Below are 13,459 nucleotides of genomic sequence, written 5' to 3'. Positions count from 1 at the left end.
ACCAGCCACATCTTCACGCCACCACTGGACGGATTAGATAATGTACAGGACTTGACCGATCCCTACTTCAACTCTATGAACATGGTACTCGACAACATAGCACCCCTGCAATTGAAAACAGTCAGCACAAAAGACTCAAACCCTTGGTACGACGGTAGGCTAAATGAAGACAGAAGATCACTGAGAGCAATTGAAAGACAATGGAGATCCGCTCCATCCGCAGCCCACCTCAAACTACTAAGGAGCACCAGAAACTCCTATTACAGAAAGATTAGACGCTCAAAAGCTGACTTCATATGTAAACAATTAGACCAAGCTAAGAATCGCTACAGAAAACTATTTGAAATAATCAAAACTCAATCAAAGGGTGACTCCCACGCCCCCCAAGCTAGTCCGGAACCACTCCCCAATTGTGAGGAGCTTGCCGCCTTTTTCACTACAAAGACCGAGAATTTAAAGACAGACCTACGTAACGACCCACTATCCCACACACACACACACTATTACCACGCTGACTACACCAGTGACCCCGCCTAACTGTTCTTCAAAGCTCGACCTCAAGAACAACGCTTCCTGGACCACCTTCAACTTCTACAGCGAAGAAGTGATCTTAAATACGCTCATGGCTTTGAATCCCTCTAACCATTTCACAGATCCACTCCCAGCAACCCACTTAAAAACCTTCATGCCACAGCTAGTTCCTCTATGGACTAGGATTATAAATACATCTCTTTTGCAAGGAACCATCCCCGACATCCTCAAAGCGGGTCAGGTAACCCCCATTCTAAAGAAAGTTTCAGCTGACCCGTCAGACCTGAACAATTATCGACCTATATCCAACATTTGGACCCTGGCGAAACTGCTTGAAAAGTGTGTCCACATGCAGCTTAGTAATCATATCGACCACTTCAATCTGCTGGATCAGTTCCAATCAGGCTTTCGATCTGGGCATAGTACCGAATCAGCCATGACCCAAATCATAGATGACGCCCACAAATACTGGATCAAAATAAAGCCTGTTTGTTAATCCTCCTTGACTTATCCTCAGCCTTCGACACAGTCAAACACAGCAACCTACTAGAACTCCTAAAACATAGAATGGGTTTATCTGGAACAGTGTTAAACTGGTTCACTTCCTTCCTCCAAGACAGAACGCAAAGATTCAAGATCAACCAATCTTTATCTAACCCCACCCCAGTCACCTTGGGAGTACCCCAGGGATCTTCCCTCTCCCTGACACTCTTTAATCTGTTTATGGAACCACTCACTGAGCTTCTCAGCTCCTCAAACACACAATATCAAATGTACGCTGACGACACACAGCTCTACATTAAGGTCGACTCTCTTGAAGACATCAAGTCCCTTAACTCAACGCTACAAAAAACACAGATCTGGCTGGCAAACAACCATCTAAAACTTAACACACTAAAAACAGAATTCCTCCTCATCGCTCCCCCCAAACAAACAGACACGATCCGTGAATGGATGCAGCACCTAACTGCACTCGATGGTCAACCTCGCATTTTTGATTCTGCCAAATCACTAGGAATAACTCTGGACAATAATCTAAACATGCAGAAACACATCAGCGCTGTAACTAAAGGAGCCAATCTTCAGATGAACACCCTGAGGAAACTGAAACCACTCTTACCCGCAAATGACCTTAAACAGGCAGTCCAAGCCCTAGTAATTCCCAGAGTGGATTATGGGAGTGTCGCTCTCTGCGGCCTTCGCAGATCAACAACCGCTCCGCTAAGAGCCTCAATCAATACAGCCAATAGACTCATCACAGGCTCCAGAAGGAACTGCCACATTTCCCTCGACCTTCATGCCCTCAACTGGTTACCTTTTGAGGCCAGAATCCATTTGAAAATCGCCTGTGACTCATAAGGCATTGCACCAAAAAACACTGAGATACCTTGCGGAGAAACTAGTACTATCGAGTGGTAGCAGAACAACTAGGATTTCTGACAATCTTCTTCTTAAACCACAACATTTCTCGAAGAAAAAAACGTATAATCGTACATTCTCAGGAATGGCCCCCAGAATTTGGAACGCCTTACCCACAGATCAAGACTGAATCAGTCTGCTGCTCTCTTCAAAAAAGAAGTGAAGGCGATTCTCTTGTCTAGATTCACCTGAACTTTCTTATATATACTTGTGGATATGTACTATTTGCTAACTTTTATCAAGAATGCATTTGCTTAATTCTTTATATTCTTATGTATTTGTCAATCACCTTTATGTGCCTGTAAAGCGCTCTGATACCCGCAAGGGTCGTGTTAAATAAATAAAGAAGGAGAGAGAGAGAGAGAGAGAGAGAGAGGAGAGAGAGGAGAGAGAGAGAGAGAGAAGGAGAGAGAGAGGAGAGAGAGAGAAGGAGAGAGAAAGAGGAGAGAGAAAGAGGAGAGAGAAAGAGGAGAAAGAGAGAGAGAAAGAGAGAAAGAGAGAAAGAGAGAAAGAGACCCCAGCTCGAGGTAATACATAATCCTCCATTAAGGCAGGTAGATGATTTATCGCGTCTCAGCCGCTGTGTAAACACCGCCACCAGGACACGCAGGCTCCTGGGGCCGAGTGACACTTGGGCATGATTGAAACCCAATGGGCTGGAATTAATAGGAAATATTAATGTGATTTATCTCAGGGCTCGATCCCTCTGCCTCAATACTTTAGCAGTAGGTCAGGTTGTAACTGGATGATATATGGCTGGGATCGATAGTGGCAGGTGTAACAAGACCGGCTTCATTTTTACAGAGATCTTAGCGGTCAAGGTAAATTAGCGCAAACAGGGAATACGTAATTGGCCCTGTCTCAATAATATATACAAACTAGTTAAAAACATGGCATGCACATGGAACGAAACCAGAATGATAGCCAGTTTTGCGAAAGTAGATATTGCAAGATGTTGGAATGCGTCGGACTACGTTTCCTAAATAGGGCGTAAACCTCAATAGCCACAGGCAACCAGCCCTATCAATTACACAAATAGCAAACAAAATAAGGAATCAGCATTACAACGGCTAAGTTATTTGAAGCATTTATCCTTATGCTTTGAAACGCATCCATGAAAACTGCCAGTGTTTTAGAAGATGTGCTGCTCTGCACACTACGCAGCTTGGGGAACGTGACCAGGATTCAACAATAGAGCACTCATTCATTTAGTAATGAAAGCTCACTACAAGTTGCAAGGACACAAGTAATGCTCAACAATATACAGTATTCACATAAATATATGTGTTTAGCCTTCTTTGATTGACAACTTTTCAGTAGATCGAAAACTGTTCCATTTGGTCGAGAATCTTGAATACACGCAGGTGCACTTGGAACCAACATGGGACCAACAATACACGGTCAGTCATTTATTTTTCCTTAAGGCGAAAAACTTGCTGTAAAACACATTTTTTAGGCTTTTTGCAATTTTCCACAACTTACACAGGCACGCACTACGTCACACATACACAAAAATACACATGCTCAAACACAAAAGGTGCATATTTAACAAGCAGGCAGGCTGATACAAACATCAAACACACATAATGCACACACATTGCAACGCAGGCATTCATTATAACACGTACGAAGCGCACACATGCAGGGAGCTGCGTCTGAATTTGACCCCTTAATGAAAACTCGTGCTTTCCGAAAAATTAGGAAGCTGGTCTGGGACGGAAATTGAGCAGCTGGTACCGACTCGAGAGCGGAGGATGCTGCTCTTTTTTAAGACCATTGCACTCACGGCGGTCTTCGTTCTTGCCGCAGAACAATGACGTCACTTCCGGCGCTTCCGGATGTGCGTAGACTTTTGCAAGAGGAATCCTCCGGCTTCAGGTATATGCAAAGTTGAGAGAGCTGCTCTCCATTGAGGACCTGCGGTTCGAATCCCAGCCAGCTGGCAGACTGATGGTTTACAGTAGGTGATCTACGCATTATGTTCGAGGCAGCTGTGCTTTTTAAAAATGTATTTTAGTATAGTGATGGAGTGAATTCGCCAGTCACCATGACGACAAAGCTTGTTTTCCTTTGCAAGACCTATTCCTCGGGCCATGAGCAGGTCTGTCCGCAGTTGTTTAATGAGTCTAACAATCGGATTCCACTAAACTATGTGTTTATGGAAATACTCTATGCAGGAAGTGCAGCTTGGGGGTACAGAAAGTATCATTTGCAATCACAGCAGCGCCTCCCGGCATTCCGCATTCATAAACAGTTTGGGGGTTTGTAGGGCTTTTGGATTTTAGGGCGTACATGGGCATTTTAGGGTTAAGGGTGGGTTGTGTTTTGGGGGGCCAGGTGTAATTTAAGGGTTTAGAGCATGTTTGGGTTTGGGGTGCGAGGGTTAATTTTAGGGTTTAGGGTGTGTTTGGGTTTTAGGGTACAAGGGTTAATATTAGGGTTTAGGGTGTGTTTGGTGTGCAAGGGTGAATTTGGGGGTTCAGGGTGTGTTTGGGTTTTGGGGTGCAAGGGTTAATTTGGGGGTTCAGGGTGTGTTTGGGTTTTGGGGTGCAAGGGTTAATTTGGGGGTTCAGGGTGTGTTTGGGTGCCAGGGTTAGTTTTAGGGTTGAGGGTGTGTTTGGGTTTTAGGGTACAAGGGTTAATATTAGGGTTTAGGGTGCTGATGTCTGTGATTAAGTTGGAGAAAGGTGCACATAGTCCGGGGGGGGGGGGGCGGTCTGGGATGAAGGTGCCTCGGAGGGTGGTGGTCGGGTTGGTCTGTATCTTGAAGTAGAGGTGTTTCATCAGGTCTGTGGGCCCGTTGGTGTAGGTGCTCAGTCGAAGGTTGAGCTTGTGAGCGATGGCGATGCCTCCTCCGGGGCGGTTGAGGTGGTCTTTCCGGGTGATCTTGTAGCCTTCAGAGATGGCGATCGTGATGTCCGGTCCTGAGGTGGCATTCGTCCTGGTTTCTGTAAAGAAGGCAACATAGGGCGTGGTGCTGTTGAGGAGGTCCCAGATTTCCGCAGCGTGTCTGTGGAGGGAGCGGACATTAAGGAGGATGCATTGCAGGGTTCAGGGTGCGGTGGAGTTGTTGCTGTAGGTGGGTCCTGGGACTCGGCAAAAGAGAAGTTGTGGCGGCAGCGTCTGCAGGTGAAAGGTCCGTGGATGTCAATAGGTGAAAAATACTTGCAGTTGATGTTCTTGCCAGCATTGTGTGCATAGAGCGCAGAGGAGCTGTAGCGCAGGCAGGTTGGAGGACCAGGGTCCCTGGCCGCAGTTGGGTCACGATAGGCACAGACGGGCCTGCCTATCGCATGCCAGCGGTGCAGCTGCAGTGCAGCTGCCATTAGGCAAGGGTCTGGCAAGGGGGCAAGACAGCTGGGAGGCGGGACCAGAAGCACGCAGGCGGGGGAGCAGCGGCGGGTGAAAATGGGGCAAAAATAAAGATAAGAGGCTAAAAGGGAGGAAAAATAAGGGAAACTGGCAACAGAGGGAGGCAAAAAAGGAAACCGGCAAACAGAGGAAGCAGGGAAAAAAGGAGACCGGCGTGCGGCACAGGGGCCTCGAACACCGGTCAGAGGTGGTGCTAGGGGCAGATGTACTCATGACGGAGCTGCGCGATGGGAGATCAGTTTCCTGACCAGAAGGTCAATATTACTACTGTGTTCCCTGCTGTAGGCTATTGATACTCAACATAGAACAATAGGACATAAGAGCTGTATTCAGATCAGTGGTATTAAAAAGAGACATAATTTCGTCAGTTATGAAAAGTGTTTCATATTACATTGCTTTGTATGAACCATACAAGTTTTAAGTACTATGCGCAATATGTTGGTATCAGTACTGTGCAAGCTACTCCATGGTAATAGTACTGATTCTGCTTTTGCGTATGCTTTTGCCTGTAGAATTGCAGTATTTGACTACTGCTGTATGTGGTGTTGGTTATCGGTAATGCTTATAGTGCTGTATGTTGTTAATGATACACATGTTGCTTGCCTGAATTCTTGCTACACACAGTGGTTCTATCTAGGTTATAAGTACAGCCTGCATTACGCTAAGTGTCAGTCCTGCTCAGTGCCCTTCAGGGTATGAACAATGAATACTCTGTGCTCCTCACAGCCCTGCTTTAGAGCCAGTAATCCTTGACTCGGGGACTATATATGGCTCTTGTAATACAAAAATGGCTAAAGAGAACTTCAACAAGTTCAACACCTTGCCAGCTTTTTCCAATCCGTGTATGTATTTGGAATAGTAAAACTATTTTACAAAATTACACAAACGTAGTACTCTTGTCATATAAGGTTATTTACAATGATTTACTTGACTTATAATTGTCACCTCAGTACAGTAGCAACACTCCTTAAAAACTGCATGTATATTTTCCATTATAAAACCATGGAAATTCACAGTAAACTTCCAGGATGGGATGTTAAAATTAGAAAAGCACAAATGTCCTGAAACTCAAAGTCCATAATTTACTGGAATTACTTTTTTACTTCTACTGTACATTTGACAAACTCGAGAATTATCTTGTGTGGTGTTCACCCATTGGGAAGCCTATCTATTTTTTTTACTTTCTTTTGATAGAATTAGAAAGACATTTGAAACTTAATATTATGAATGTATGTGTGTATTTTTGTAGCATATAGACATATGCAGGTGCTTCACAGGGCTTCACAGTGACATCTTAGATGTTTGACAATAACCTATATACTATCGTGTAAACAGCCAGGTCCTTAACGATCCGAAATCTGAAATAATTGTTCTGTAAGCAAAGATTAAGAGGAAGAGAATTCCAGAGGAGAGGTGCTTGAATTTCGATAACTCATCTTCAAGTCTTTTGTGTTTTTTGAGGTGGGCAAATGTGCATGAAGCAGTTGTCTGAACCAAGGTTTCAGATGGGCATAATGTTGTGAAGTATATTGATAACGAAATCTGGTCCAGTCAAGGGGCTTCTTGTTTACAGCGCACAGGCCTTGCATTTGATGATGATAGAAAGTCCTTATGTGAAGCTGAGTGATCATTAAACTTTTTTTTTTTTTAGCAGTTGGTGTTTGTCAATAGACTTAATGGAAGTAATCTCTAAGGATATGGCCTTTTGAAGCCCAAGGTGATCTATCCTATTTGGGATTATTGCTCCTCCTCCTACTTTTGCTTTACTTTCAAGAAATACAGAATACTTTGTAGGATTTATAGGTATGACTGCCCCAACTTGAGAGGTAAAGCACAGATTTTCATCAACCACAATACCCAAATTCCTTATGACTAGGATCAGTGGAGGGCACAGCCAGAGGATTTCTGGTCGTACATTTGGGGTTCACTGATCTTTGTTATGGCATATAACAACCTCTATCGTAATGCCATTAACTTTCAGAAAGTTCAAAGGAATCTAATTGGCATTTGCATACAGACAGGAGTTCAGCATGACTTATGTTGTAGCATTGTACATCAATGAGTAAAAAAAAACACGATATATAATCTGCATATGTTTAAAAATGCAAATCAAAGTTAGTGAGAAGTTTAGCCAATTGAGTGACATCAAAGCTAAACAGATGGTGCAATATAGCCACGCTGAACCCATGGGAGGTGCCACAGAATTCGGGCACTGAGCAGAGTGTATTGAATGTGATTTGCTGGAGGCTATGATGTGTGAAAGGAGAGATGCAGTTAGGAACTCTTGCACTGCCTCTTATGTCAGCTTAGTTGTTTAGCAGTACGAGACAACTCCCTCATCTGCTACTTGGTGAAGTCCTTTGTTCAAGGTTAGCAGAACAGATTTTGGTGATCTTCCCAGACTAAAGCTTGCATTAATAGGTCATAATCTTCCAGAAAGGCCTGCAGTTGTTGTTGACTCTAGTTGTTTGCCAAAGTACAGTAGCTTGCAAATGTAATGGACATTACATACCTCTGCCAGGATTAATGCACTTTTTTAGGTCTCTGCTCTAGACGGTGTATGCGCTGTCTCGAATAGACATGTATATACATTGTGAGCTTCAGCCGGCACATAGGCTTCCCATTTGCTTGCTCCATTGTCACTCTCCTATTCTTTCTTCCTGTTTATCAATGGTATGCATGTATCATTGCAGGAGAGGCAGAAACTTCATAATACCACTCCATGCTACATAATTCCACTCCACTCCAAACCATACAATTACACTCCACGCAACACATTTCAACTCCTGATAATTCCACTACACATAATTCCACTCCAACCTACATAATTACATTTCACGCCACATATATCCACTCAATGCCAAAACACATAATTATACTCAAGAAAATCCAACTTCGCAACATGCCACATAACTCCATGCCAACAATTCCACACCACACAATTCACCGCCACGCAATTCCAATCCCACACCCGCAAAATAATTGCACTCCACTTACCACTCAACACCACATAATTCTACTCCACTTAATTACACTCTACTCAATACCACATAAAAGCACACCACATAAACCTACTCTGTCACGTAACAATCCACATAAATACTCCACATCATGCCACAAAATTCAGCACCACACAATTCCACTCCTCTCTACATGCCACTCCACAAAACACTATACCACTCCACACAATTACACTCCATGACACAATCCCACTCCACATAATTCCAGTACACTCAAGACTATATAATTACTATCCACATAATTCCACTACACATAACTCCACCCAACACGACACAATTCCACCCCACACATTGCCACAAAAAACAATTTTAATCCAACCCATATAATTCCACAGCACACCACACACATCCACTCCACTCCATAACATATGGCTAAAATACATTGTAATTGACCAAGCTCTCAGATTGCCGTAACCTAGTGGCTTTGCCAATGCTTATTTCAAGTGTGGGTGGATTACTTACTTATGTTATCCCAGAGCCTGGCTCAAACTCCCTTATGTTTAGAAGAGTGACCGTGGAGCCAATAATTCCTGGAATTTCCAATAAAATAAGCTAAAGCCCAGGCATAGGAGTATCTACAGAAGTTCTAATAGGAATGTATTCGTTTCAGAACAATCTCTGGGTACCTGGTGGTGGTCCATAGAGTTCTATATCCACCAAGGACCCGAGCTTGAGATAGTTGGTGGCAAAACGGATTTTTTTTGTAGAGCCCAAGGCATAGCATTTGGTGCAAGAGTGACAAGAGCTTCCTCACCTGGAAAAACAAAATATAAGGTTTATCTCCGTTTGTATGTAGGGTGTGCTACCTTCTGGGTAAGCCCCAACACTGCTATAATCATTAATAATGCTTTAGAATCCAGGTTAATGTCTAATTCCGCCATAGTGCTAAAATCGCGTAGACTATCGGGCATGAAGATGGCTAGCATTTTAAGAATTTCTCAATTTTACCCTGGAAAATGGGACACACTGGTAATTGTTATTGAGTCTGTTGGGGAGATCTAGTACTTAACTGTCATTACTTTAAAGGATCTACCCTCTAATACTAGCAGGGTCTGGATCTTAATGGAATCCTTGGAGACTGAACCCCGACTGCCCTTACTTCCACCTCAGGCAAGGATAGTCTGTCCCTCCTGCCTTGCCAGTGCCATTGTAGGACCATTACCATCCTTAAGCCATGACTCATTTATTGCTAGAAAGTATAGTGTACGTGAGTATAGTTCAAAATACACCTAAGGTGTGTTTGGATGGTGATCCTTAATGTGGAACCCCTCAGAAGACATTCAAACATCTTGTTTTACTTTTACGCCAATGACACCCAGCTATACATGAAAATGTCCTCACCTCAAGATAGAGCAGCTCTTGCGAAAACTCTAGACAATCTATAGATGGTACCTCATCTCAGGGTGATTACTCCAACAAATTAATGGAATTCCAAGCCCCCCACCCACCTCCTCCAACCCCAAGCACACACTGCACCATCCAAATACAAGCTCGGATGAATAAAAGGAACCTACTGGACCACAGACCATCCGTTGTAAATGGCGCAAATCCTTGTGCTTTACACCGAATAAAAACAGTCTGCTTGCATTCATATATGGATTAACAAAAGGGGCACATTTCCAAATCAGATATTCTGGGGCATTAGGCCCCTTTCCTAAATTGAACATTTTAAGCTGTTGTTGCCAAGAATCTATTGTGCCAACACCTTGCTGTCCGATATATTTAAAATGCACCTGACATGTTTTATTTAACAGCTGTCCTCAGTACTATTCCCTGACCAGTATTTAACCTTCTCCGGTGGATCCTGCACATTTCGAAGTGGTGAATGGCTGGAAACCCATTTGTTCAAAACAAGAACTCTAAAACAAAATGTGCCTTCATTCTAATCTTTAATTCGTTATAGAGCAATAGTAAGATATTTTTTTTCTCCCCTCTGTAGCCACATTTTTTCCAATAATGCAAACTTGAGTTATGTTTTAATTTTCTTTTCTTTGTGTTTACACTGTACAGTCAAACATTTGTGTTCACCTTTTCCTGTTCTATGTAAATCGTTGTGCTTCTCTAGTGGGCCTGATTCACATGCTATTAAGAGGTCAACTATAATAAATAAAGCTCCTCAAAGACATGTCTTAAGTTTCTCTTAGAATTGTTTGAGGGTAGGCGTAGTTCTCATGTCAGTAGGGTTGTTTGTAGATGAAGAAGGCCTACTTTCTTGTCTTGAACTTCTTGCATTCTGTTAAATCTTTATCTTGTGCCATGGCTCCTTATGTGATGCTGTCTACCTGGTTTGGATGGTTTTTTGGCCAGGAAAGCTGATTCTGAAATTGGTTTTAAAGATTATGATGGCCTGAAGAGGCAGCCAATGTAATTTCTTCAGCGTGTGCGTGACATGGTTATACTTCTTCAAGCCCTTAGTATGATGAGCCACAGCAGGTTGGATGCCCTTCTGGTGTGTTAGAGTGGTGTTAGGGAGACTGTCTCGCAGTGTTGCTTCCACTGAGACCCTTTTTTGCTTACTGGTACTTACGAATAAGCAATTCTCCCTAGTAAAGTTCTGTTGCTCTGAACTTTACAATATTAGGCCGTGCTTAACAATGTTTAATATTTGTAACCTTTAGTTTGTTCGTGTCATTTTCTTTCTATACGATACTTTAATATTTTAAAAAACTTCTATATAAAGTGCTCAGGTTTTTAGGTCTAAACTACAGAAATGTTGAGATTGTGAAAGTTATTAATTGTCGAAAAATTCTGTTCTTGGTCTATTGTGACGATAACATTAATTAAATATTTATGTTGCATAGGTGGAGATGGACATGAAAATTGGACACAGCCATTTGGAGACCTCTACGTTGGAAGCATCAGACTAGCTTTAAAAATAGTTTTCTGTTGTGCAGCTTAAGCACACCTTACCAAAGAACCCACAATGCCGACTGTTGTAGTGATGGACGTGTCCCTGTCGATGACCCGGCCAGTGTCCATTGAGGGTTCAGAGGAGTACCAGAGGAAACACTTGGCAGCCCACGGACTCACAATGCTCTTTGAGCACATGGCTACTAATTATAAACTTGAATTCACTGCTCTGGTAGTATTTTCCTCACTTTGGGAACTGATGATCCCTTTTACCAGAGATTACAACACCCTGCAGGTACGAAAAGAAAAGGGCGCATTCAAACTGATTGTGCAGTCTCATTTCAAAGCCATTCTTTTGTGTAGAGACCAAAATAAGCTCTTGCTAAGTTCTGTTTTACTAATCATACGTTCGTTTTATTTATTCCATTTTCCCTCCTTGTATGTTTGTGTTTTGCTAGGTTTTAATAATGGGGCTAGACTTGATTTCTATTTTGGTTTTGTGCTAAATTCATTTGTTACTGTTAAAACAAATCCCGGAAAGATAGCACAGAAAGATCCACAGTGTACAGATTTGAGAATGCTTTAACTCATTTGACAGTCCTCTTTTTAATAAAAATCCTATAATTTATGTTTGCAGCAGTGGTCGCCGTGGAGTTTCTGATCAGATTAACAGATGTATGTAGTAGCTGCAATGTTTGAGCTTCAGCACCCTCGATTAATGGAAGAGCACACATAAATAAGATATATTTGCTCATTTCTATATTGGCATTTTCACTTTCAGCTTACTTTTCTGCAGGACAGTCCTTCAGAGTAGTACCTTAGTGCTAGTGTAATGATAGGGGGACTTCAAAAAGAGCCCTTCCCAATCTTTTTACATTTTTTGAGGTGCCACGGAAAAATAGAATATTAAAATGTTTTGGGAAATTCACTGCATCTACACCATGTTGATGTCACAGGTTGCCTTGTTGGTGCCAAGAGCGAGTAGTCTGCAAGATGTGGTCCCAGCTAGGCTTACCCTGTGAGATTTACATGCCTGGCTGTGATGGCACTGAGCTGGTGTAAGACTATCAATGACATGTCAATCATTGTTCTTTAGTAAGTTGGCAGGCGTTTCCCCTCACTGTACATTCGAAATCAACATTCTTCCTTTTGGAATGAGTTTTACCCCTTGCCTTCATATGTGTAAGTACTGGAATGCTGTATCAGGATGTCATCCAGTGGACTCGAGTAGTATTATATTGTATTTTGCAGCTTTATTGTAAACTTCTGCTTCATGCTAATGAGTACATCTGCTTTTAACATTCAGGAAGCTTTAAGCAACATGGAAGACTATGATAAAACCTGCCTGGAGGCAGCCCTGGCAGGAGTCTGCAACGTGGTGCAGCAGGAGTGGGGCGGCGTAGTCCCTTGTCAGGTAAAATTTCCAGTTACTGCAGACGATTCATTTTTTAATGCTTGAATCAAATACAACTTTAAAAGCTGCAGCATTCAAGCCTGTTTGTCAAGTACATTGTTCACTCACTCACCTAATTCCGTGCCACCCATTTTGTCAATTTATTTTACACTTCTACAGCCCACCGTTATCACTAGTTTTGTGGCATTATAGCACACTTGGTAACCTGGATTTTGAGTTCGTTTGCAGAGATGTGCTGTCAGTAGGCTAGGAATGTGCCTTTGCTAGGTGAATGCGTCCGACTAAGTGACTAATAAGTGTGCATGGTGAGGTAATGTGGTGTGTGGTTGTGTGGTTTCAGTGGAATGTTGTGTACAGTTAGGTAATGGTGCTTATCGTTTTCCAAAAGATGTGTCCTATTGAAACCAGTTGTAGGAGTCTACTTCTACAGGCATTGTCCTATACTGAGGCAGTTGTCTTCACAGGGATTTGAGGAAAGGGGGGGGGGGGACTATTTCTGACAATCCAGCCCACCAAACCATTTTTAGGTCTCGTGACCTATCAATGCGCATGCGCATTGAGAGAAGCGAGACTATAGGGCTTTAAACAAAGTTTACCTAACTGCGGCGATTTGGTGCTGTGCCCGTGGCTTTTAGGTCAATGCGCAAGCGCATTGATCTAAAATGCGCGTGCACATCACCAAATCGCAGTCTGTTCCCTCAGCCGCACTCCTCCCACACCTTTGAAGTGAAGCTTAGCTTCACTTCAAAGGCCCCGGCTGCTTCACACCCTCATGCCGCTCTCCCCGCTCCGCCCCCTCCCCTGCCCGCCGTGTGCATTTCTCCTCCCCCCCCCCCCCTCCCCACAGCAATGC

At 43.0% G+C, this 13,459-nt stretch overlaps 1 protein-coding gene across 3 annotated transcripts in view; it reads left to right on the top strand.

Annotated features, from left to right (window-relative positions):
• The first annotated feature begins 3,771 nt into the window (after positions 1-3,771).
• Positions 3,772-13,459, top strand: part of INTS14 (integrator complex subunit 14) — a 171,308-nt gene continuing 161,620 nt past the window's right edge. The window contains exons 1-3 of one of the 3 annotated variants that reach the window (XM_078683016.1): positions 3,772-3,910; positions 11,144-11,487; positions 12,499-12,606. In XM_078683016.1, coding sequence (XP_078539142.1) covers positions 11,266-11,487; positions 12,499-12,606 — 330 coding nt within the window. In that variant the 5' untranslated portion in view covers positions 3,772-3,910; positions 11,144-11,265. Of the gene's footprint in view, positions 3,915-11,143; positions 11,488-12,498; positions 12,607-13,459 lie in introns of all 3 variants that reach the window. The other 2 variants (XM_078683017.1, XM_078683018.1) reach the window with 2 other exon arrangements.

This window comes from Lissotriton helveticus, chromosome 3_1 (assembly GCF_964261635.1).
Source record: "Lissotriton helveticus chromosome 3_1, aLisHel1.1, whole genome shotgun sequence".
NCBI classification, from domain to species: domain Eukaryota; kingdom Metazoa; phylum Chordata; class Amphibia; order Caudata; family Salamandridae; genus Lissotriton; species Lissotriton helveticus.
Note: the sequence above shows the minus strand (reverse complement) of the source record. Positions and strands in the feature narration are given on the sequence as shown.